The sequence below is a fragment of the Lepisma saccharinum genome, chromosome 29, assembly GCF_977018435.1.
Source record: "Lepisma saccharinum chromosome 29, izLepSacc3.1, whole genome shotgun sequence".
In the NCBI taxonomy this organism is placed as follows: domain Eukaryota; kingdom Metazoa; phylum Arthropoda; class Insecta; order Zygentoma; family Lepismatidae; genus Lepisma; species Lepisma saccharinum.
In genome coordinates, this window is record NC_139257.1 from 44932701 (window position 1) to 44960483 (window position 27783).

General features: G+C 39.0%; 1 protein-coding gene across 1 annotated transcript; it reads right to left on the reverse strand.

Moving 5' to 3' along the window:
- PI31 (Proteasome inhibitor 31 kDa) lies at window positions 1–27783 on the reverse strand. The gene is made up of 5 exons (XM_083114365.1): window positions 27630–27783; window positions 16407–16556; window positions 15012–15325; window positions 12011–12145; window positions 1–342 (listed from the first exon to the last, which is right to left on the reverse strand). Exons 1-5 carry the CDS (start codon window positions 27768–27770, stop codon window positions 195–197), a joined length of 888 nt encoding a protein of 295 aa, XP_082970491.1. The 5' UTR covers window positions 27771–27783; the 3' UTR covers window positions 1–194.

The following is a 27783-nucleotide window of genomic DNA, read 5'->3' on the forward strand; positions in this document are numbered from 1 at the left end:
TTTTGCAAAATATTTTTACTTTATTTACATTTGTAAATACAAGATATTGCCTTTTATAAATGAGTTCCAGCAGGGAATCGGCTTGTGCATTTCCCTAAGGCAAAAAAAATATAACAAATGAAACAGAACATGTGAAACATAAAAGAACATATCACACTTCTTTACATGCACATAAAAGAACATGTCACACTTCTTTACATGAACATGTCATCGTAGCCAGGTGGTGGTAGGTGGTCAGGATCTGGTGCTCCAAAGCGAGAGCCTCTAGGGCCTCCTCCTGGCCGTATATCTGGGCCTGGTGGACCAAACGGATCAAATCTTGCCCCTGGAGGTATAGCACCCCTAAGGTATAGAAAAGAGAAGTATAAATTCCTCTGTTAAATAAAAGTACAAAGGAATCCAATTTTTTACAAAAGCTGTATTACACTTCTAAGTTACATAATAAAAGTTAGTTATCATCATCCTTTGTTGTTTCCTGCCTCTGGTTAGGTCGGCATTTTTTCCTGGTCTTCCACGACTCCTCTCTTTCCACTGTGTTCCAATCTTGGTCTCCCCCTTGGCCTTATTCCCACTTCTTGTGCATGGTAAGCTCTTACTGGTAGTCTTTCTGCATCCATCTTCTTCATGTATCCGAACCATCTCAGCTGTGCCTGATCTATCCTGTCCTGAAGCTTCACCACACACTGTCTGTCGGATCTCCTCATTCCTTATTCTATCCTTTCTAGTTTTCCCCAATATACTACTTAAAAATTTCATCTCCACTGCCTGCATCTTTCTTATGTCCAAGTCTCTGCTCCGTATGTAATTATTGGCACATAGTAAGTGTTATATATTACCTTCTTGCATTTCATAGCTACACCCCTGTTCCATATTAATATTTTAATTAAAAGTTAGTATTTCATGCAAAATGTCATCAACATATTAAAAAGATAAAAATTATAACAAGTAGCCTGTTTTATCCTACAAATTTCAGACTGACTTCAATCCTACTTCAGAAACTGGAAAGAATTGTGGAAGGGTTAAAACATGGTTAAAATAGGATTTAAAGTTGATTTATGAAGACCTGCTCATATCAGTGCAGCAATTAGCTTTTCCAGGCAGCTACCCCCGAAGAGGGATTGGAGTCAACCTAAAAATTTAGAGGGAAAAACAAGGTACGTGCTCAAATTTTCTTTTCTTTAAAACTTATGTGGTTCATGAACACGCACAAAATCTAACCTATTGTATTACTCATATAACGTTGAGAAATATGCCTGAAACAAAATACATAGGAGTAACAATATATTTTTACTTAACTTCCCAAACTCATGTCATGGGCATCAGAATAATATAAATGGTGTCTCAAAAAGATGGGAAATTTTAAAAGGGAGGTGTAGAGAAGAGAATAAATAGTTGCAGAAGATTTAGTCATGAAGATGTATAGTGCAGAGGATGCCATTACAGTATTACATACTGCCAAAGTAATGGGTAGGTTTATGTCTTGAAGATGATGTCAGTACTATGCAAACAAGTGACCAAAACTTGACGGTTACATACAGCTTGTCCTGCTTATACGTATAATAAAAGAAAAAATCACAACTTTTTTATTTACCAATATTTTTTGTCCAAATTTTGTACAAACATGTAACAACTCAGAATTTTTTTTACAAATCAAGAAAACTAGCGCACTTCCACATGTGAACCGTTAGTTGCACGGCAAATGTCAAACCAGTTGTCAGCCTCAAGCCACACGTTTTGAAGCATGTGCGGGGTAATGTTGCTTACTGCAACCACAATTCTTTCACGCAAGTCTTGCAAATCTCTAACCGGTGTACAGTAAACTTTGTCCTTAACAGACACCCACAACAAAAAATCACACACAGTGAGGTCTGGTGACCGTGGGGGACATTCAATAAAATCCGAACCTCTTCCTATCCATTTTCAATTGAAATGCTCATCCAGGAAGTCTCTAACGAGATTTGAGAAATGAACCGGTTTCGCGTAACTGTTTTTCCCATTTCTTTATTGAAATGTACGATGGAACTACTTCTTTAGCACCCAAACCATAACGTGCACGAAATCGCCTCTGCACAAGTGTCACAGACTTCACTTCAGACAACGCTAAAACTCAAAACACCTTTTCTTGTGGCGACCACATGACAAATGGGTACTGAGGAACTGATAATATCAGTTTTCAAGACATTCTGGCTACTACGCATGCGCAACTACCATTTAATGTGTTGCTAAAGAAAAAATTCTGAGTCATTCTTAAAATGAAACAACAATCACATCATTCTGACAGTTTGTTTAGAAGTTATGAATTTTTCTTTTATTATACGTGTAAGCGGGACACGCTGTATTTGAGGTCTGGTATATAACGTCTTCACCTCTATTTTAAACAGGTATTGCGACTAAAGAACAGTTGTAGCCACAATAGGCAGGTGGTAATCTAGTTTGTCCCATCTTTTCAGTATCAGCAGCAGGGACAGCAATGTGGCCATCTTTTTTCATAACCCAAATAACCTGTGGCTCGACAGCCCTTGAAGGGCCTAGACCGATCTCCTGACTGCCAGTCTCCCTCCCACAATCCTACCTCGAGGTGTTAAGATCTTCAACCGGTAATGGGGTGACCTGGGGTCAGCACGTCGAAGCCCCAGCCGTTATAGGAGATTTCCGAGACCAGGTTACGCTACTCACTCGTAGCTCCCCAATTTCCTCACAGTGGTGGGTTGCGACCAAAACCCCAGAGACTGAACCCAGGTGCAGACTCAACCCATGCTGCACGGCCACAGAGAAGGACATCTTTTTTCATAAGAATACGAAAACTGATTATTGAAATCTATGTCTGTGCGGTGGGAAGAACAGTCCTTGGTTGAAATTTGAAGAGATGATACAGTCGAAAACATCAGTAGTGGAATAAATGTCTCCAAGTCACACAAAGTAACAGATGTACACACAGCCAGCGAATTTCTTCTCAAGAATGTTCTTAAGAATGCCAACATTCCTTTCAGCTAACCATTTGACTGCAGGGTGTAAGAAGCTGTGTGAAGAAGTTCAATGTCTCTTTGCACAGTAGTCTTCAAAATTTGCAGAAGCAAATGGTTGATCATTATCAGTGTAATAAATTTGAGAGTAATCAAAGTACTAGGGAGAGTCAGAGATAATCTGCATAACTTTATTTGGGTTGGCCACACTGCCTTCAGTGCTTGCATGCTAAAAGGTGATACTCTTGTGATTACATAACCGAGGTTTCATATTAATCGCTCCATATTTTTCTTTCTTTTGTAACAAAGTAAACATGACCACGCTGCTGGTAGTGTGCACCAAGTGAGAACAGAGATCAGTGATCTGAGGCTTATCGCGGATGACTAACAATTACATGCCCAGAATTTTCGAAAGGGGAGGGAGGAATGTGTACTTTTTTCTAGTGGTCAGTTCTCATTTTGCCATCTTATCCTGGCTTTGACATTCTTTTTGTTTAAGAATACTGGGCCAAAGGGGGAGGGTTTATAACCCCCACCACCACCATTAGCCCCCCCCCCTCGGGCATGCCACTGATGACTAATTTTCAGAGAACATGCCACCTCATCGACTGCCAGCCTGTGACCCAACGGTTCGTCAAAATCATCTCTTGAGCAATCTTTCTGTCAGTGGTGGATGTTGATGGGTATCCTGGTCCCGTTTTGTGCTTCCCGCTTGTCCAGTCATTTTTAAAACTTTTGATACACTACACACGTCTACGCAGTAGAGCACTGTCCCGTATTGTACTGAAAGCCTACGGCGAAATTCAGTCCCTGACACACCTTCGGAGCAGAGAAACGGATCATTGATTCTAACTTGGTGCACACTGCAAGCAAAGTGGCCATGTTTACTGTGTTACAAAAGAAAGAAAAATGGAGCACTTAATTTGAAACCTCGGTCACATAACCACGCAAGCGCTGAAGGCAGTGTGGCCAACCCAAAGAAAGTTATGGTAAAAGTGCAGATAATTTTTTACTTCCCCTTATACGTATAATGAAAATTCATCCAAACAACAGATCATGATCTCATGATCTCAAACTCCAGATATCCAATGTGAATAAGCATCTGCCAACAACAGAAAATTCATGTCAGAAAAGTTAAAATATTCAAGATGAACTTCCATAAAAAGTTGCAATGCAATGGAGCATAAATCTAACTGAGCACCCAGTACACTTGTCTGTGGCTATATCATATACAAGTACCACAGGAAACTGCAACTTCTGTGCCTTCATTCATAGTACTCCAGATTTTGAAAGTTCTTTGCTAGTGTTTGTGCAACAAGGACATGGCATTCCGGATGCATGACTCAGGAACAACCAACAAAAGTACAGCCCTTATTTGTTCTGTCAATGGATTGTGGCTATTGAGCTTGGACATATCTGCTAACATTACAAAGAAGATTTGATGTGCTTAAGAGCAATCGATTTAACTGTCAGTTGACATGCATAATCATCATGAGTGTCAAATCCTAGAGAAAGCATCAGATAATTCTACATGAAGAATATAATCAGTTCTAAGATCAACTTGCACTGGTTGTTTCTACTAATACCCAAAGCAAGAAGATTACTTCTTGGATTGAATACGTGAGATAATGGCTCCAAATCATCAAATGCAACTCTACCACTAGGCTTCCCCTTATACAGCGCTCTCTGTTCCACAGGCTGTCCCAGTTCTATAATAAACTACCTGCAAACAACGACATGCCCAAACTGCGATTTGAACCCAGGACTTCTGACATCGTGGCGTTGCGTGATAACCACTCTGGCACGGAGCCGAGGTATTCCGTACAAAGAACACAGACTTTGGTTCATTAATATGAACAACCATGATCAGAGAAAATGTTCAGCGCCTTGCTAGAATTTTCATAACACTCCTCTCCTGAGAAACTTTTCCCAGCCTAACATTAGCAATGTGCTTCATTGGGTGAAGAGGTTTAAAGGAGAAGAAATGGAAATAGTAGATATATTTGAATTTAAATTTTTGGATGCGTCATCATGGATCACTTAAAAGCTATTTTGCACCCGTCACGTTATATGGGGTCCAGCCCCTTACCTTGTCCGAAACATGTATAAGAACACAATTGAGCCATAGCTTGAATCTTTTGAATTTGAATTTAAAATTTTGGGTGCATCAGCACTTGGGCTATTTTGCAACCGTCACATTATACGGGGTCCAGCCCCTTACCATAACTAAAGTAGCATAATTGCAGTGTCGTGTTACTAAAATATTAAAATATTCTGATTTTCGTTAAAAGCTGAGGCTGTAAAGATGCACTCAGCACACACAAGGACAAAAAAACAGGACAACACATACAAAATTATACTGGTCATACTGCCAGTCGCAAGAGCCTCCTTCGTCTGCAAAATGTAGTCCAGGGTGTACTATGTGGAAGTAAGGTTGACTTTTGGGCAGCTACGTGAAAGGTTACTCCTTACACCCCAGTAGATATGTCAAGGAGTGGTTGTACATCAACATCATTGATGAGAATCGTCAACATGCTTATACACTGATTAGAGAAGACAGATGCAGTACAGTTCATAATGTTGAACATGTCATTTGGTTCTGCACAGGCTTGGGGTACCAAAAGGTTTGTGCTAAGTGTGTTCAAAAGTGGTCAACAGTTGACACTCGGAAGAGGATGAGGTAGGGGAGGGGGTCAAGATCTCCTGGATACATCTGAAGTTGAAGAACCGCATTCTTCAACAATGTGGTCACTGAGGACGAGACATGGACATACCTGTACGACTCAGAGAGTAAGGTTCAATCTAAGGAGTGGCATCACGGTGGTTCCTTACGTCCCAAAGAATTTAAGTCCGTTAGATCAACACAAAAGAAGAGAACAACAGTGTTTTGAGAAACACCAGGAGTCATTCTCACTGGTTTTTTGAATAGGTGTCAAACAGTCACATCACTGTACTTAAGCTGAAGGAGGTCATCAGGAAGAAGAGACCATAAAAAGACATTCATTCCATGCAGATCCATCACCGTTCTTCTTCACAACCAAGGTGTTTGCATGGATGGAGTGGCTCGTGGTGCATCATTTCCCTTACAGCCCTAATTTAGCCCCTCTGATTTCTACCTGTTTGGGCCTATGAATGTCCAAACATTTTTCTAAGTATTTTACTTTCAAATAAAATAAGAGACAGGTGAGTGGAGAATAATTTAGAACTGCATAATTTGTATTCATGTTCAGATATTATTAGAATAATTAAATCAAGAATACATAGGTGAGCAGGCCATGTGGCACAAACAGGAGAGGAAAGAGGAGTTTACGGCATTCTTGTTGGGAAACCTGATGGTAAGAGACCTGTAGGAAGGTCAAGACGAAGATGGAAGGATAATGTTGAGATGAACCTAAAGGAAATTGGTAAGGATGGAAAAGATTGGGTTGATCTTGCTCAAGATAGGGACACATGGAAGGCTTGTGTTGCCATAGCCATAAACCTTTGGGTTTAACCCATCCACATACCATTTAAATGCCATTTTTTTTGCCATGAAATACCATTTAAATTTGGCTATCTCCCGTGAAGGTTGCACAGCAAGACAAGATGTCAAATATTGTGAAAACTATCCAAGCAATTTACGTGAAAAGTTTATATGTTGAAGTGGAAGTATACGAGGGCCACTATTTATATTTTGAGCCTTGGCAACACTGATTGAAGTTAGGCGCAATTTGGCATTTGCACGGAATCGTCTGGCATTATTGACCATAACGTACTTCAAATGTTTTGTCAATAGCTTCATTTGTGTTGTTTATGTTGCCTTGGAGATTGCGCGACAACAATAAAATGGAATTAACTCGTGAACATTTTCGTGCGATGATTTTTTTACAATTTCGACGTGGATTATCAAGACAAGAGTGCATCGATAAACTTACTTCCACATTTGGCGATGAAGCCCCATCCTTTGCCACTGTGAAACGCTGGTATAACAAATTTAATCGTGGCCGCCATTCGCTCACCGACGAGATTCGCGAAGGTCGTCCAAAATCAGTTGTTGTTCAAGAAAACATTGATGCCGTGCAAAACCTAATACTGGAAGATCGTCATGTGACATACTGTGAGATTGAGGCAACCATAGGCATTAGTTCCACCAGCATATATAAAATATTACATGATCATTTAGCTGTGAGAAAGGTATGTTCTCGTTGGATCCCACACAATTTGACAAAAACTCAAAAAGACGCTCGCGTCAATTGGTGCAAACAAATGCTCAATAAATACAATCGTGGTGCTTCAAAAGACGTATATAACATTGTAACAGGTGACGAATCATGGATATATGCATATGAGCCGGAACGTAAACAGCAGTCGACTGTATGGGTGTTTCAAGATGAACCCAATCCAACAAAAGTTGTTCGCGCTCGAAGCACATCGAAACAAATGGTCGCCTGTTTTTTCGGGAAAAACTGGTCATGTGGCAACTGTGCCTTTAGAGGAACGTACGTAGAACGGTCAACTCTGAATGGTACACAACAATTTGTTTGCCAGAGGTCTTCGGTCAAATACGGAAAACAAACAAACGCCGTCGGATCATTCTTCATCAAGACAATGCCAGCTGTCACACATCTCGTCTAACAACCGACTTTATGAACAGTCAAAAAATCGAATTGATGGGTCATCCGCCGTACAGTCCTGATTTGACACCCAATGACTTCTTCTTGTTCCCGAATGTCAAGAATAAATTGAGTGGACAACGATTTTCGTCGGCGGAAGATGCCGTTGATGCGTTCAAAAACCATATTATGGAGGTGTCTCAAGAAGATTGGAAAAACTGCTTTGACAAATGGTTCGAACGAATGCAAAAGTGTATTGACCATAAAGGAGAATACTTCGAAAAACAATAAAGCAGTTTTCAATGCCAAATTCCTGTTTTTTCATTGTTAGGCTCAAAATATAAATAGTGACCCTCATAGTAATAAGTATGCACATATGCAGTTTACTTGAAAGATAATTAGAAACTCACCTAATAAATTTGATCACACATATCCTTTGCATTCCATTTCCATTCCTCAACCTTTTATATTCTTCCTGCCACAGCCACCTCCTCCTCACTTTCACTACATTCTTCAATTTCACTAACACAAAATGAACCCCCGTGTTCATCTCCACTTCCAAAATCCACATTTTACTCTTCATCGCTATCGAAAAGCAACTTTTCAATCGCAGAATCTTCTACAACATTCTTATGCAACATGTTTGCAAGACGTAACAAATGAAGGTTTGTTTACATGAGAAATTACTGAACAAAACACGCTTGAAATGGTATGAAAAACTTAGCAGCACAAACATACACGTCATAGATTTGAAAGATCATACAACCTCTGCCATCTATTGAATGAAAAAGAAACTACGTGATGAAAATCGGGAACCCGTCGATTCGATGACTAGGTACGGGAAGCGAACGTCCAGTCAGGGCATCGATTCGACAACTAGGTAAGCGGATGGGTTAAGAAGGCTAGTTAGTTAGTTTGTGCTTATGAATGGCAGCCTACGTGGTTTCAGATGCATCAACTTGGAAGAGATTAAATCAGCTGTTAAAGTCATGGGTAGCAAAGCAACCTCAAGAATTTTACCAAACTGAATTTTATACTTGGGTTCAATGACGGTGTAAGTGTATTGAAAGTAATGATGAGTATATTGAACAGTACCTTAGTACAACAGTAGTTCTGTGTACAGATTTGAGGCTACAATCGATGTAAGTTTTGGTTTGATCAGTTCATTATTAAAGTGGTGGCAACACAGGAGGCATTACTTTTTAATTACCATCAGTATCGTCAGTCACAAGTCAGTCATATAAAACATAATGTTACCTATCACAGGTAACACTGAAATAATAAAAAGAAATCACGACAAAGGGGCAGCATCCATTCCCCCGACACTTGCATATATTACATGTATCCTAACAATATGTATCCATAATATGTATATCCTTTTTTATATTGTCTTGTGTAATAATTAATGTGTCTAACATTCATGTCTCTCATTGATCATATGTAACACGCCACGCACAAGTTACGCAGGAGTCCCAGATGGCGGCACAGGAGGCTGGAAAGGCCTGAGCAGCGACAGTTGCGGAAACCGACAACAGATGGCAGCACCACAAGATGGAGAAAATCTACATAAATTGGGATCCCAGACACAGGAGAAAGGACGAAAAAACCATCACAACCAAAGAAGAATTAGGCAACATTACAAGGAAGAAAAGGAAACCTTCCGAGACCACCAGAACAATCCAGAAGAAGAAGAAGTGTGCCACCCATGTGTGAAGCATCGAGCCACCTAGCATACAGCCGCGGACAGCCAGCGGGATGTCGAACTTTCTCTAACTACGGAGTCTGACCCATTCAGACCTGCTAGGAAGCCGTATAGTCACAATGTCTAGACCGTTGCCTTACCTATCCAACATGAAAACATAGAGAATAGTTGTATTGTTTATTGGTTCAAATAAATCTTTATTAAGTTTGATCCGGATTTTCCATTGATGTTGAAATTACCTACTCTTAATAGCCAAAACTTGTATAATGGTATAAAAACATTCTAAATAATTAACGCCCTGAGATACCAAGAATCTACAACCCACTTGGCCTACCAAACCTGAGTTCCATGGCCGAACCTGGCGAGACGTCCATGCCAAGGAGGGGGGAGCAACCAGAGGGCCCCACATCAGGACCCACCCACTAGAGGGAAGCAGCGTTCCAAGGAAGGAGAGAGCCATCCATTCCCAAGGAGGGGGGAGCAAACAGAAAGGCAGAATCCAGAAACGAGCCATTCTACCACTAGAGGGAAGCAGTGTTCCAAAGAAGAAGAAGCCACCCCATTCCAAGGAGGAAAGCAGGACAACATCGGATGACTCGGGAGGTCTAATACCAATTACCCACAAGACCTCTTAATACCTTACCCCATCCACAAATAAGTCTTCCATCTCCCTCCAATTGGACGACGCCCACAAAATACAAGTAGCAGAGCTCATCACCAAGAGGGGGCAGCAATAATGAGCTTAAAAACATCAAAGACCTTGACATTTTGGTTTCACATTTCACTCTCAGGATAGTTACCGAAAAATATTTACTGGAAAATATCCCACCCCTAGTTGCAGGTATCATAACTATATAATTTTACGGAAAAAGTTTCATAATGCAAGTAACATATACTTACCAAAATAACAAATCCAAAATTCTTGACTTTTTCTTGACATTTTCCCCCTTTCTCTTAATGTTTATCTAATAGCTCCCTTCTTAGGTACAGTTGCAAAATTGAGAGAGTAGATATTTTCATTCAATGAAAAAAACCTACCGCAAGGCCGGTTAAGATGAAAACTGAAGCTGTTCTTTAACAAGAGATTTACACTTGCTTTAATTATTAATGCATGACTTCATCCTGGATGGGGAATGGTCACATTACCAGGTGTGCCAGTTAATAATTCTTAATTTCGTCGCTGGATGGTGCTGGAAGCAAGAGTTGGTGCACAGTCTCAACTGTTACGTCAGTGTGTTGCCAGGACAGTACCTGTCAAAATGCCGTGGATGTGCAACCGAGTGCGAGTGATCGTGATATTGGGTTTGTGTGGGAAACATGTTGACCTTCAAACCAAATAAGGAGCATACACGGCACATCCTGCTTTTCTTGTTCAATCAAAAGAAAAACGCGAGTGAAAGCCATCGTATCCTTGTGGAAACGTATGGTGACAATGTACTAACGCAAGACGTGTGTGTGCGTTGGTTTTGACGATTCAAAAGTGGTGATTTCGACTTGAAAGACAAAGATCGCCCGGGCCAGCCGAAACAATTCAAAGATGCTGAATTGCAAGCACTGTTGGACGAAGACGATAAGCAAACGCAACAACAACTGGCATTGAAGTTAAATGTTGGTTGCGAAACCATATCTGATCATCTTCATGCAATGGGAAAGATCCAGAAGGCAGGAAAATAGGTCCCACATCTTCTGACCAACAGACAAATGGGAAAGCGAAAAACGGTGTGTGAAGTGTTGGTTTCTCGGCATGAAAGAAAGTCTTTCTTGCATGACTGGGGACGAAAATGGATATACTTCGAGAACCCAAAATGCAAAAAGTCATGGGTTGACCCAGGACAACCTTCAACATCGACCGCAAAACCGAATCGCTTCGGAAGGAAGACAATGCTGTGCATTTGGTGAGATCAGAAGGGTGTGGTGTACCATGAGTTTCTGAAACCAGGTGAAACACTGAATGCTGTTCGCTACCGTCAACAACTCATCAATTTGAATCATGCATTGATCGAAAAGCACCCAGATTGGGCGACAAGACACGGAAAAGTGATGTTGCAGCACGACAACGCCTCATCACACACAGCAAAAGGTGTCACACACCATTTCTGCACTTGGCTGTGAATTCATGCCCCTCACGCCATACTCACCAGACTTAGACCCTTCGGACTACCACTTGTTTTCATCTATGTCTCACTCACTTTCCCAGCAACACTTCAACAATTACGAAGATGTCGAACAATGGCTTACTGACTGGATCACCTCAAAATGTGAACGATTTTTCTGGAAGGGCATCCACAATTTGACGGACACATGGCCACAATGTATAGCTAGCAATGGCGCATACTTTTAATAAAGCATTTGTTACATTTCTCCCCAGATACACTTGCTTTCTTTCGGACCAATTAAGAATTATTAACCAGCACACCTGGTACTCTATTTAATTTTTTTTTTTTTGCAAAATTTCATGCATACAAGAATATAATTCTTTAAGTGAACAAATCTTTACCACAACTCAATACAATTTTAGATTCAATTTTGTCAAATACCAGTGCAGTTCTATATCAATGTAAGTTCACTACACTGTAAAAAATAGCAAAGATTCTTGACCAAAAGCATAATTTCTTGACTTACTGGCAGACACCCTGTTATAGTAAAATTTCTTAATATGTGGTAACACAAGCAGCAAAGCTTGGGGCAAAACTCTGTGAAATGTGAAGATGATACCTTCAATCACTTTGACCATAAATAATGACTCTATTTACCTCGGTAATCTTCCTCCTGGAATGCCTCCGACCCCCGGTCTTCCTCCAGTAAAAGGGTTGAACAGCATCCCACCTCCCCTGCCCAGTGGGTCCAAGTCACCTCGTCCAACTGAGAGTGGATCTCCATCAGGGCTCCTACATTTAATAAAATAGAATAATTTATGGTTGAATTTTAATAAAATCCTAACAAATAATATTAGTATTACTTTAAAAATTTGTGTTTGCAAGTAGGGTATTATTGTAGCTGCAAATTCTGCAACCACTTTACATGGGACACATGGAACAAGCTGCTCCCTTGCTTTTCATCATCCAATTGGCATTTTAAAATAATATTAACATAATACAGGGTGTTTCACAAGTGCCAACATGTCCATGTTGAACAAATACAGATTGAAAAACATGAATACATGGTGTTTATCTGGCAGTCAAAGGTGGTTCATGCATTGTGGGGTTCACTGGAGTCATGTAACACATTCAGTTTTCCCAAATAGACTCCCATAACATTATACAGAGGCTGTTCAGCGTATATTTGACCAAACGAGATTCCATCCCCCTGCACTCAGAATGAACTTGCCCAACCTTGGTCGGGCGTGTTTGTCAGTGTAGTGTGTGAGCTGTAAAGAAGTGATTGTGTTTTCTCACTGGGCCAAAAATCCCACCCAAACTGAGCCGCTTTCGAGAGGAGTGCGTTGTATAACTTTTCCAAGTGTTTGCGTTTCTTTGCTTGGCCGAAAATGCTGCCAAAACTGAGTCGCTTTTGGGAAGGTTATGTTGTAACCCTTCGCAGAATGGCCATGCAAGAGAATCCAATGACCCAAAGATAGATGGCGAATCATCTAAATATGTCTTTGGAACTGTTAACCGCACTTTGCAGCTGCATACTGGTGGTGGCTTGTGTGCACGGCAGTGTTTTCATCCCCTTTGTTGGAGAACCGAATGCTGGGGCCAGGCAATCCTTATACTTGCTGATTACATTCTTCAATAAAGTCAATCCTTGCTCTTACACTACTTCCTGATCATTGACACACTGAACTTAGCATCATAAAGGGCTACAACATAACCTTCCAAAAGCTACTCAGTTTTGGCAGCATTTTCGGCCAAGCGAGAAACCTAAACACTTGGAAAGTTATACAACGCACTCCTCCCAAAAGCGGCTCAGTTTGGGCGGGATTTTTGGCCCAGTAAGAAAACACTACCATTCTTTTACAGCTCACACACTACAGTGACAAACATGCCCAACCAAAGTTGGGTGAGTTCATTCTGAGTGCAGGGGGAAGGAACAGCATTTGAACAGCCTCTGTACAAACAAAACTATACCCAATGAAGCGAAGAGTGTTAGTATGTTTGATCAAGTACATCTGTAACTTACATGTTAAAACTTCAGCAAATTTAGTCACAAGATCGCCACACGTTCCACTGACCAGACCAGATTGAAGTGCATAGAGGTGGCACATGTCAGTTTTACTCAGAATGTTTTGGAATGTAACTTGAAGCTACTGACGTGTAATTTGGGCTGTGCGATACCGATTTTTCAATACCGATTGAATATCAATATCGAGTTGACATATCAAATATCAAAAACGTAGATATCGATAATATCAATATCGACAATACCGATGATATCGATGCTACGGAAAATACCGGTATCGATGATCCAGATAATACCAAAATCAATGATCATGATAATATCGACACATCTATATCTTTCAATCTGAAGTTCCATCCTGCCCTCTTCTGGAGCTGTCCGTGCTCGTAGCGTCGAAACCATGCACCAAACAGAAAAATGTTATTACGAAATATTTTGTGATGTGAATATGCTGAATATCGAGGCGAGACCAAGAACAAGACAATCATTTACAACTTGAGACCGAGTCTTGTCTCCTATTGTATCAATACCATCCCTATATTTGGGCACACAAGGGTAACCAGCTCAGCAAGTTCTCTAAAGTAGAAACCTTGTTCTTTTTATTGGTTGTTGCACGTATTTCCTTTCCACTTAATCAGAGGCAATCTCATCATTCTGTCCCCGCCTGGTGAGCACATTACTTGTTATCTTAACATCCTTATGCTGACTTAACATGTATGTATGAAATGCAACACCACCATATGTTCATAATATCTATATCGAATATTAAGATATCGGTATCGAATATTGATGTCAATATTTTTACATCGATGCTTCGATATTTTAAAAATATAGACTCAATATTGATATATCGAAATATCACACAGCCCTACGTGTAATACCACAAATGCAACTTGAGATTTTGAAACACTTGACAAATTTTAAAGAATAAATCAAAACACATCACTCAAGAAGTCTCTGACAACTACAAAAATACATTCTGATGATAAAAACTGGGTTACTTTTCTTTTGGGTACAGTTTTATTTGCACCACCCTGTATATTGTCTAATTTTTCTTGTACGTACACATTGCTTGCATTGTAGAATTATTTATGTTGTAGTCTACGGTTATTACAAGCATAAAAACACAGTTTCTTGTTGTGACATTTCAGGAGAACAAACGCTCCCTTCATCAGATTTATTTTTAGTTTGTTATAACAATGGTTAAATTTTTTTAACAAGAAAAAAACAGTTATACAGTGGATGTTGTCAATGTTATATTATTTCAGATAAAAAAAAATGATCACATTTTTTTAAAAAAATATGAATCGCAAATATCATCAGGCAATTCAAAATCATCATTACTTTCAAAGAGATTCTTGATGTTTTCCGTTACATTAAATTTAAAAGATGGTGGCTTACTCTAGTTGTGAAAAAAAAAACTCCATTCTGGGTCATGTTACCCTTTTCATTATTTAATTTATTATAATGTTCTTCTGCAATGAACGAAGCTTCCCAGACATTCAAAGCACATGATTAAAAAGAGAAGGGTTTTAAAAAGAGTGTCGGGAAACATAGATTTGAATGTCGGGGTAGCTTCGTTCATTGCAGAAGACGTTGAAAAGAATAGCACGTAACAAAAAAATGTTTACGTACCATGGATCTTCAAATCCGGCACTTGGTGTACGAGGATTACCTCCACCAACGAACGGTCCACCAACAGCAAGGGGATGAGGAACTGGATACAAATCGGGAGTGGGTCTGTCCTCTGTACTCACTACAATTCTCCCAGTGGTCTGCGTCATTGCCTCATGTTTTTTGTGTGGAAGTACAGGATCCAATAACTGTCGCTGTATTAGGTTAAATACATCTTTACATGTGGGTACTATGTCTTGCAACTGTCCATGTAACAACTGCACTAATGTATCTGCATTGAATGTAGCCTGGGACACCATGGAGTCAGAAACACGCTGAAATTTTAGAATGCACAAAGTTATACGTAAATTTAAAAAAATCACTTATGCTATATCTATAAACTTATATGGACGCTACCTGTAACAATACTTTGCACCCTACATCAAAAATAATGCAGTCATTGTTTATTAAAATGTGCCTGGTACATAGAGAGGCTTCTGTGTTACTGAGCGTTTAAGGGTTGCACTGCTTTGTCAAAAGACAAGAATACTATTTGTGCCTGGACAGGACATAAAACACGGCCCAACCACCGACTGACATGCAAGTGACTTCTCCCTGAGACTGTTCTTTTCTTTGAATTTATTGGTAAGGAATGCAAAATATCTACTCAGATAACCAAGATATAACACCTTCCTCCAACCTTTGGCAAATTCACAACCAACAGTTCATGCACTCCCTTGAATGACAAAAAAGACATGCTATATATAGTATAGTGGAACGACAATCAAAAAAGCCTGCGCAGATCCGCAACTCCTGTGCACCGTACTCTCGCTAGGAGGGAAAGGGCAGAGTGGAGCATGCTTCCTTATGGTCCGAGCTGAACGGAAGAAGGGGAAGGTGCACGAAGACTTTTCGCTGAAGATTCTTTTCCTTGTGGTCGCTCTATATATGTAAGGGCACAAGGAACAGTTCCCACGTCCAACCAAATGCGAGAACCTGAAACTACTACTCCCCATGGCGAGCTGGGGAAAGAGAGGCTTTTAGTGTTCACTGGATGGTTGTAGGAGGGCGAGATGAGATGGTGCAGAAAAACACATCAGCAGGACCGGGACAGGTTGAAGATTTTGTTTGTGTTAGGAAAAGTCGAAACTTCAAATGTAAACGATTTTTCTGGAAGGGCATCCACAATTTGACGGACAGATGGGCACAATGTATAGGTAACAATGGCGCATACTTTGAATAAAGCATTTGTTACCTTTCTCACTAGATACACTTGTTTTCTTTCGGATCAAGTAAGAATTATTAACCGGCACACCTGGTACATGCAGTAATAAAAAGAAAATCATAAGACTTATTCTGAATAATTTTCCCTGCTGACATGGAAATAGTGAAGCAAAAATGGAAATTAAAACTTACCAGTAAATTGAAAATATCCACATTGTCTGCCCTCACTCCTCTCAAAATATACAGCTTTTGATCGCGAACATAGCGAAGAGCATATGTGTGGTTTTGGTTCCATCCTGAAGGCAAAATTTCACTGCCAATTTCCGTGCCCGTCAAAGCTTGCTGGAAAAGAAGAACACAAACCTTTTACTATGTTCTGTTTACTCCTTGGTGGCTTCCATAATGATGGAAGCATAAATATTTGCACTTGCACTGCTGCAAGACATTTGAAAGAGAAGTTTATATCATGTGAATTTTCACAATTACATTGTCTTCAATTGCTGTCATACCAATGCTTAGAAATGGCAAATCTGTTTGAGCTTGGATTTTTTTCATTTCATCACTTCATATGAACTCTGCAGAAGGACTAACAGTTTAAGTGTTCATTCTGTCCCACGTTTAGCGGACGGAAGCCTGTCCCACGTGGAAGCTTCTGGAACATAAACTTTTCAAACTTGCAGAGATGAACAAAGGAAAAAACGTAGCTTGAGAACTAAAGGCCGTAGAGCATCGTTTTTCAACCTATGGGGCACGAACCATGGTGGAATGACAAACAGGTGGATGCACGTGCATGGCTCTCAGCCATTACGTCAGAGCCCTGACGTCAACATAGTGGCCACAGCCAGGAGAGGGGGTGCTTTTCAGAGGGTGACAAGTGGAGTTCCCGGTGTTGTTCTTTTCTGTAGACCAATGAACTGAGTGTTTCTTTCTTTGTTGTCTTCGTTTCACTTCTAGTGAGAAGAATCTAATTGCATTGCGAAAGAAAATATGCCTAACTGTGCTATTTACGAATGTAGCAATCATTACAAAAAGACGAAGGAACGAATATCAAGTATTTTGGATTTCCCGTTAAAGAAGAATAATTTTGTCACAAATGGGTATTGGCTTGCAGGCGGAAGAACAAAATAAACCTTAGAAATGGTACTGTTTATCTATCTATACACACACACACACACACACATATAATATATGTGCTTTGACGTATCACATTTTACGTTGCTTTTCTGCCTACTTGATCTAATTGCGGCGATTACACTTGATGGTCATATGAAATTTTATCAAGGGACCAACACAAATACTCTTACCCAGTTCAGGATTCGAACCCAGTGACTTCCGTGGCAATATCGCGAGTCAAGAACCCGGGGCCCTTAATCACCGAAGTGACTCACGTATACGTATATATGTAGTCTAATGTGTGTATGTATACGTATTATACACATGTGTGCAATATAGGGTTATCAATGCAGCATATGTTATATATTCTTTCGTGCCTCAATTTCATTTCTAAGTTCCCTGTCCAGATAGTACCGTACCATGAAGGCACATTTCAGAGGATGTGGGGGGTAGGGAACCACATACAGGAGTGACCATAGAGGGGGGGGCTTATGGCGCAGGCTGCGCCATCGAGATTTTTGGGGGGGATTTTTTCCCTTCAAATAATATAAAATTCAATATTTATATATTTTTCCAAAATATATGTTCGTTGGTCGAATAGTATCCACCTCTAGGTATTAGATAATGGCGGGTATTTTAGTTAGAGGGGTATTGAGCATTAAATTGTGGGGGGTAACCAATTCTTGTGTATTACTATTGTCTGACTATTGTGACTGTTGCGAAATTCTGGTGTGGAGACTGAGAATTAATGTTTTGGAGGAGGCAATATCCATTCTTCAATATCAACAGTAAGTCTAAAATTGGCTTGGAAATTATGGTGGAAGAATTGAGTATTTAATTTAAAGGGAGACATAGGAAGCTCTTGATAAAGTGTCAAATCTTAGATTGTCAAGGGATTTCTGTAGTGGAGAGAGAGTTCGAACATTACATTTTGGAGACTGTATTTAGCATCGTTTAGACCCCTAACGTACCAAATATAAGCTGGAAAAGACTAATTATCTCGGGATCATAAGAAAGTATTTACACCCCATTAAATTAATATTCTTGAAAGCCTGCAAAGAAATTGATGTAAAAATTTTCTTGCTCGCTTCGCAATGATGTGTTGCAAGGACACGTTTTTGTTCGGCGCTTTACTGAGGTGAATATGAAGTTTTATACTAAAGGTGCATTACAAAACATAAGATATTCTCGATATCCATTAATAACATCACTCGGTGCTTAGGGTTGGTATACTGCTTAATTTAAAGCAGGTGCATCATTTGGAACAAAAATATATCGAATCAGCATTTCTAATTCTACACACAGAAAAATTTTACTTTAACGAGTTAAATTTGCACTGAATTATTCTTGACTGTGAAGTGAAGGCTATAGTATTTTTTTTTGCCTTTTACTTTGCTTACTTTTACTGTCGACAACCAGCTTGTGCAGCTGTAATGAGAGTAACACTACACGAAAATCGGTTTCAAGTGCTTCAATTCTGTTTAGATACGAATGTGTTTCTTTATTGTTGTCATTTAGCGTCGCTTATCTGTTACTTTTGGCTAATCACGATGACATGGATGAGTGATAATTGGATGAAGTTTATGAAGGATAACTCACAAAGAACATTCATGCCCAGGTCGGAATTCGAACCCGTGACCTTTGGCGCCACAGCGCGCTGTGCTAATCACTCCGCCATGGAGATCAGTAGGTACAAATTTATGAAGAAATTGAAAAAACTTGTATGATACCGTACATATTTTCTTGCTACGTAAATAATGTTAAAGGACTTTAATGTTGTTTTGCACTGTTAAAGATTGTAAAAGCTTCTCAATTTTCCATAAAATTCCTGCACTTCATTTGTTCGAACAAGCAGCATACGTAACAATAACAAATTCTTCAGAAAAATAAATTTAAAAGCTTAATTTTCCATTTACATATTGCTTTTCCATGGGAATTTCTAATACTTTCTCCTTCGATTCTACTCATGTGGTTGCAATAGCGTACCAAATATTTTGGGGGAAGATGAAGCTGGAGACTATTTTACCTGTAGGAAATGCTTGTAAAATTATCAAATACGAATTAATTTCGCCATCCTCCCTCTCTCTCTCACTTCCTCTTTCTGTGTGTTTTCTAGCCCTTAGAAAATCAGAAAACAACTGTAATGGGATTCAATACGCTAATATGAAAGAATTAAAACTACTTTTCAAATGTAAGAGAGGTAGTCAGAATTGTGATAGTGTATGGATAAAACTTGAATTTGAATTTTCCAAAAACAAAGAAGAAGAAGAAATAAAGGTAAGACCATAGGCGTAGCTACGGGGTGTGCCTTAAAGACAGATATTTCAATAAGAGAGAAAATAAGCGGCAGTTTGTAAGAAGTTGAAAATATCATTACTTGGTACAAACGTGTGCATTATCGCTGATGAAACGAGTGTCTATAGTTTTTTTCAATATTTTGATGTCATTGGAGAAGGAAGATATTTACTGCATTCTACTCTGTACTACAGCGCCTTTCTTCTATACCTGTCACAAGATGCACGTGTGAGAGAGCTTTCTCCAAGCTTACCCAAGTTAAAACTAAATTAAGAGCACCTCAGAAGCAGGATAGATTGGAAGCCCTGCTCTTGCTATTTGTGGAACAGAAAAAAACTTAGTCTATTGATGTAAATGAAGTTATTGATGAGTTTAAGAACATTGTACCTTTTGGCAGACGTCTCTTGTTATAGATGGCATGTATTTTGATGTAGTTGTTTGTAACATTTATGAACATTTTGTGTGTGTGTAATTTCTATACAATTTGATTTTTTCTACTACATATATTCAGAAATTTTCAACACTGTCATTTAGTGAACTTATATTCCTTTGCAAACATCAGTGCAGTTAAAGAGCCAAGTGATTGTGTTGCAAAATATGCTATTAAAAAGGTGCAAGACCTCATCTTTTTCTTTGTGCACACCCAAATATAAAGTTCTAGCTACGCCTATGGGTAAGACTATCATGATGACAAGAATGAAAGCCATGAGAGAAAATACTGAATGTAGTGTCCAAGTCTGGACTAGATGTCGAAGCCTTCGCTAAGTCTGACACTCAACATGCTTGAACACGAAGGTTCCTTCCTGTGTGTGTAAGACTAATAGAAAACACAGAAGAAAGCTATGCAGTAGGCTCATGCTGACCAGTAAGGCTGAAAAGAGATTTATTACTAAATGACATTTTTTCACAACATTGTATTTGATATTTGCGAGATACCCACATTCTTAACTATTCCCTTAATTCTTTCTAATTTTTTTTTGGATCGTGCATTTGGGGGTTGCAACCCCATCACACCCTCCGCTTGGTACACTATTACATGATGTACCGTCTGTTTTGAAGTTATATTGAGTCTTTAGTTGAAATCTGTTTCACGAAGAACGCTTCACTGTAGAACGCACGGACTCCCCGTAGTCCTCTCCAGCAACGATGATGACGTCATGCGCTGGAAGGGAGAGTTTTCAGGATCGGCTTGCATCCACCTGTTTAGTCTTTACACCATGGGCATGACCCACTGTTCAGTCAAGAGAGGATGTTTGGTGGGTCGCAAAGTCAGGCTCCAAAATTTATTTACCGAGTCTTAAAAATTTATTACATTTTAATTACTAAGATATATTGTTTTAACAATTTAAATTCAACCCGTGTTGCACGTAGTCTAAACTCTACATTTCTGTTATTCGCACTCTATCATTGATTGATTGATTTGCTTTATTTTACTTCGCCTTTTATGCCACTTTAGGCTAATTTGCGAAGATGGGGATGAGTGATGATATGATGAAATTGATGAATGGACACTCACAAACATTTATGCCCAGGCCAGGATTCGAACCCGGGACCCCTGCATTCTACCATTGAGTAAATTAGTTGATGAGTAAAACATTTTTTTTTCAATTTCAGCACATGTGTTTAGTTATATGTTAGGCTAGAGTAAATTAGTCTTTCAAATTACATATTTACTTTTCTAGAATGAAGTATCTGTAATTTGTTTAAGCAAGTGTAAAAGAGGGCTTCTTAAAGTACTCGATGTTAGAAAAAATATGATTATAGACGGTGTGCACACCCCTACAAGTAATTCTGCCAGCGTCCATGCTTATGGATCGCATGAAGTTTAATATTCTTCAAGGTAGGTCCCAGACAAGAAAAGGTTGAGAACCATTGTGGTAGAGTTGGTGTTTTAAGTCCACTTTATGCACAGTAAGGATAATCGGGACTGGACCTACAGTTTAAAGTGGGATTTGAACCACTAGCAAGTAAGGTAAAGTTCCCTATGCATACAGCACGGTGCCATGAAGGCACATTTAGTGGATGCAAGGGTAGGGCCACACACATTCTCGATCTCGGCCATTTTGGTTGTGATGTGATCAGCAGCATGCTCAGGCTGCCTTTACCCTTCGCCCAGGGTTGCCAATTCATTTGAGGTTAGGTGAGCCCCAGAGCTGCTTTATGTGGGGACAAGGCTGGAAAAAATTCTGACCTTAGATCACTCAGCCTTAGAATCGAACCCGGGTCACCCACGTGGCAGTCAGACACCCTACCCACTAAACCATTGTGGCAATCCAAAATTCACCTTTCTTCACCAAGCAAAGACATCACATTGTTTGTCACATAACTGTTTGTCAAATCATAAAAAGAGTATCTTTATTTATTTAAAATAAAATTTGTACAGTATTTTAAAGAAAACATGTCATGCTTCTTTTATCTGGCAGCATTTTGAAAAAAAAGAAGTCAGCATTTTGAAAAAAAAAAAGAAGTCATGTCTTCTTCTAAAACGTTACAACCTTTACCATTTTCTACTCTATAGGCGAGTTGCATGACATCATGGTATGCAGTGTTACCATATTCGCAAGCCAACTTATAAACAAAGCAGGAAGATAAGTAAGCATTTGCAGATCATTGCTTTAGTGGAATCAAAAACTATAGGCATGTGCATAGGGGGGGCAATCGCCCCCTAATCACGGATGTTCGCAGATTTTTTCTACGAAGGGAGAAGCAAGATATCTTTCCATGGGGCATATTACCACTGAAAATAGTGCTGCCCCCTCAAAAAACACCTCTTCAATTTGAAATTATCGCATTCCTGCGTCCCCATTACATAATAATTAATGTAAATTACTATGACTGAAATCAAATTATGTGTGTGAAATATATACTGTACTTTCAGGTTGAAAAAATATAAATATGCTGACCAAGGCAGTAATTTATTTTATTAAAAACATAAACTAAACGTAATGTTTCAACCTTCTAGCAAGGTCTTCATCAGACTCTGTATCAAGTACAGAGTCTGATGAAGACCTTGCTAGAAGGTTGAAACGTTACGTTTAGTTTATGTTTTTAATAAAATAAATTACTGCCTTGGTCAGCATATTTATATTTTTTCATAATCATGGAAACAAGGTTTAATGGTGTTATTTCAGGTTGACATTCGTTTTTCAAGGGGGAGGTGTGGTTATCCTTGGACCCCTTCCAGACGTTCCATGCCCCTACATTATCATACTTTCACCTAGAAATTTAGTGTAGAGGAATCTTATCGCTGTTATTAAATGTTATTATACGAGCAAATGAAGTATTTTCAAGTCGATGAAAATACAAAGCAACTACGGGGGAAGGGGGTGCACTGGCGGAACCACAAGGGGGCAGAGGGGCATCGCTTCTCCCAACCTTGGCCGGAAAACAATTCTAGGGGTTGAAGTAAAAGAAAGCAAGACTAGCAGAATCTAAGAGTAGCAGGACAAAAGGATACTCAAAATGGAATTTGTTTTTACATCTTTCTTGCAATATTTCTTCCAGACGGCCAGGAGCACCTACAGGGGGCCACAGAGGGGTAATTGCCACCTTGACTTCAAATGTTATACAAATAAAAATGCAATTCGTAAAATTTTCTTGCTTGTAATTTCTGCTTTTCTTACAGCCTTGTCAAGTTCATAGCCATAGCTAGGGGGTGGCGAGAGTTGTCCCAGGATGCCGAACAATCTGAATGAGTAAAATTGTAAAAGAGAATACCCTGATGTTCCGTGAATTTTTTTGCACCCTATTAAATCAATACTGTTTTCAATTTGGAAAAATTTGGATCAAGAAATTTTCTTGCTTGCTTCGCTCACAATTTGTTTTCTGTAATGCAACAACTAAGTGCTTCAGACAGTTGCTGCCTTAACAGTTTGGTTTGGAGAAAAAAGAGCGCATGCACATTTCAGACAATTTATATAATTTTTGCTGTTGGTTTGTTATGGGGAGGATGAATTGATTATGTAATGTATTTAAATAATATATATATACACATACACACACACATCAATGCAATAAAACTAAACTAAAACGGTGAGATGAAATGACGTTTTTCTTTCCCGACTGAACTTTCAAGTCTTTTGCCCCCTCCTAATCAGAGTGTCTGTGCAGGCCAGTGTCAAAAACAATGTTGTACCATCTGGAAATAGTACTACTTCTTCTTCATATGTACAAACTCTCAGCACAATTGACAAAGAGAAAGTGTGAAATGGTGAAGTTGTTCTGTCAATCCATATTCCGTTCATTCCACTCGCCAGGTTTTTATTATTATTCTAATTATTTTACTGTTCTTGAAAAACTGTAATTTACATTATGCCCATCACAAAAAGAACACAGTTTTCATTCCTTGAAATAAGGGTTGTCAAGGAATGAAAATATGTTTATTCATTTTATGATACACAAAAATGCTGAGTGTATTAACATATATTTTCATGAAATTAATTGAGTTTTAAGTTCACTTTATGCACAGGTAGGCTAATCAAGATTGGTCCAACAGTTTGAAGTGGGATTTGAACTTTCATGTGCCTCTGGAACCTCTTGATTGGAAGATGACAAAGCTACCACTACATCTCTCCCCAAAGTTAAAAATCCCAAAAACGTTATTATTTTTTCACATTGATACCAGATAAGTCACACGAACTAGATGCGTAACAGCCCTCTGTGAAGACCAGGGTGTTGCTGTTTTCTGCCATTTTAGACTGGAGCCTACCACTTGTTTTCAAGAAGCTCCCAAATTGTCCTAACGATGATGGGTCACCACCGATATTTTGAGGGCTCCCACCAAGAATCAAAACCTGAAGTGCTAACCATTTGGCTTTTTAAAGGTTTTTTTCTACTCTTTTATCCTGAACTACATATTTATATTTGTTACTTAGAAAATATTAGGTCTCACTACAGAACATGGGCTGCTTTTTTCCTCTAAATAGGCAAACAAAATTTATATCCCCTGAAAGTATGTACCTTCTACTTCCATTTTCTGGTGTTACTTTTCCGATTAATATTATGTTATTGCGCATAAAAAATGTTTCTCCTGCTACTAAAAGCAATGCATTTCTCCATTCGTTTGCGTCCATATTGTTTACGCACAGTTGCTGTCATTTGTTTCAGGGTCTTCCTCTCCGCACAAGAGTTTTGCTACCTTGTGTTCCGACGTCAGACGAGGAATGCCTACGAGGTTAGGTTAGGCCTGTTAAGTTAGGTTCCATTAGCATAAATACAATGAAAAATTATTATTTGGGCTAAGAGAACTAAACCAAGCTAGCCTACAATAAAAATGCTTTTTCCGGTGACGTCAGAACACAAGGTTGCTCAAGTGTTGTGCAATAAGTGAGACCCTTTGTCTTGCAGAAGTCGAGTTGATCTGTCAGTCCGGATTCCACCCACACACGCACAGTTTCTTTCATTATTTCAGACGAGGAATGCTTACAAGGTTAGGTTGGGTTCCAATAGCATTGAAAAATATTTTTCCTACTACTAAAAGCAATGTATTTCTCTATTCGTTTACGTCCATATTGTTTACGCACAGTGTCTTTCATCATTCAACGAGGAATGCCTACAACGTTAGGTTAGGCCTGTTAGGTTAGGTTTTATTAGAATAAATACAATGACAAATTATTATTCAGGCTAAGAGAACTCAACCTAGCTACCTAACAACGTAGGCATTTTTTGCTTTCACTAGATTTGTGCAGGAATGTGCGCCACCATGTCACTTTTTCCTTCCACGAGCGCCAAACCTGGATACGTAAAAAAGGTAAAGTGTTCCCCTGTGCTTAGCACCACGCCATGAAGGCGTATAGGGGGTGTGGGGGTAACGCCCCACACTTTCTTATCCGGTCGTGAGTGGGGGTGATGTGGTCAGCACCACGCCCCTGACTGCCTTTACCCCCCAGGGTTTCCCCCAGGTACCCATGTTATTTGACGCTGGGTGGATTCCGGGGCCGCTTCCAACGTTAGAAAAGTTCCCGGATTTGAACCGGCCAGGGAATCGAACCCGGGACCTTTAGCATGGTAGTCAGACGCGTTACCGACTGAGCCACCACGGCCATTACCTGGATACGTATTTCTAGTTTTTTTTAAAAGAAAAAAATTCTCCGCACCTTCAAACTTACTTTTCCCTATTACTAACTACAAAACATTACCAAAAAATTATGAACCGCGTTCCTCCTAAGCAGCCCATATTCTGCAGTCTTACCAAATACTACCTAGTATAAATATGTACGCTAATTCAGGATAAAATAATAGAAAAAAAACCTAAAACGGATAATAAACTTGGAATACATAATATTCCAAATAATGTGAATATCTGTATTGAAGAAATACCACTTTTTCATCATCCGGCAATGACTGTACACTTAAATATAAGAGAATCTACCAATGTAATTACAAATGTTATCAAAAAATATAAAAAATAATACAGCATTACATATAAATCTTCGTAAAGTCAATTTTCTAAAACAATTTGGAGAGACACACCTAGTTTTTCATGCAACTGTTCCAAAAAAAAGAAAACTGAATATTGATGTTGGATTACCATAAAAATTGGTATACTAATGCTATTATATTTCACACACTGTCAATATTTGTAAGTTATATCTCTCACACTAATCAAACATAATGTGGAAAACTAAAACAAGTATTATTACATTAGAGAGAACAGTTAACCTCCCCAGACCTCACCTACACACTATGGGAAATTTACTGATTATTCTAGGAGGAGAGAGAACCTAACTGCTTAACCTAAAAAGCAGTGCGAAAAGAAATAGATGCGAGAAGGTGTTTTACATAAAAATCCCCACACAGTGACGAATCATAAGACCCATTGAAAATTGCACAAAAACTCCACTCACCACCTGGAAAAGGTAGTCATACTGTTTTAAGACTCTCAATTTTGAATGAAGAAAAATAGAAAGGGTACAGATAAAGAATAAAAGGTAACTGTCTGATCTCGGGACAACATATTTCTTCATTTTTACAGAAGAAAGTACTTACTGAAATGAGTTTCTCTAGCATTTTCAAAGTTCGTGGAGGTATATTTCATCGTTGAATCTATTGGACAGGGAAATCAATAATTTTTGAAGAAAAATATATCTCTGATGCACAATTGCTGTAGCTTTTATTTGCTTCCTCTACGTGAACCGGATGTTGTGCAAGTTTGATGATGTAACCTCCTGTCAGTGTTCCAAACACGCTGCTGATTTGCAAGATGAAAAAACGAAATATACATCCCTGATATTACTACGACCCCAAATTTTAACAATTTTGCCTAACCTAACCTTACTGTGAATAGTTTGTGGGGCTATGCATGAATGGTTTTTGGGGCTATGTGTGAATGGTTTATGGGGCATTTTTCTGTTAAGAAGGTTGGAAACACTGTATACCCACTGATCCACGACGCTACTGAAGCTGTCCCCGCCATATTGTGTGTTACGGAAGTGAAAAAAGTAAGAACAATATTTACTCGTAATGTGAAAAATTGAAATTATTTTCATGAGAAAAGCAAAATCCCACCTTAAACAATGTTTCGCAATGCACAATAGATAAGTACGAATGTAAAATATGACGAAATAAACGAGTGAGAGGTGTTGTCCCGAGATCAGACAGGTAATGAATAAAAATCAAATAAAAATAGTTCCTACTCTAACACCCCCAAATTAACGACAGTGCATCATAATACCTCCCACCCTTTCTGGGCATCCCTGCTCCAGCCACTGGAACTACTTTGTTTTTGGTTTCCGCATTCCTAGGTTTATGAAAGAACATTGAAAACTATAGTTTCGTTGGCCTTTTTTAATAATCATTGTGACCTTCAAGGGGTACAGTCAGTCACTGTTCCATAAAAAATATTGAGTGATTTTGCGTACAAGAACAAGACAAATATGGATCTAAAACATGTATAATTAATTTAATAGCCTATTGTTAATTTCAAGTACAGGTTCGCACAATTCATGACCTTCAAATTGCATGTCATTCAAAAATAGCTACTTATTAATTACAGGATGATGATTCTACCTGTTCTCCTACTCCTATGCACTTAAAACCGTTCCTCAATAAGCTGGAATGAATTAAAGTACAAATAACATCTGATTTTTTTGCAATGTCTTTTTCTACACTTCGATAAACTAATTCCCAACCAAATCCTTCAGCCGCCATTGCTTGCTTTTGC

What these genes read in the sequence shown, in the direction of transcription:
- PI31 (XM_083114365.1), bottom strand. Translation starts at nt 27,770, where the DNA reads ATGGCGGCTGAAGGATTTGGTTGGGAATTAGTTTATCGAAGTGTAGAA. An exon ending in TGGATATTTTCAATTTACTG is followed by an intron (nt 15,326 to 16,406) that starts GTAAGTTTTAAT and finishes CTAAAATTTCAG; the next exon opens with CGTGTTTCTGACTCCATGGT. An exon ending in CCAGGAGGAAGATTACCGAG is followed by an intron (nt 343 to 12,010) that starts GTAAATAGAGTC and finishes TCTATACCTTAG; the next exon opens with GGGTGCTATACCTCCAGGGG.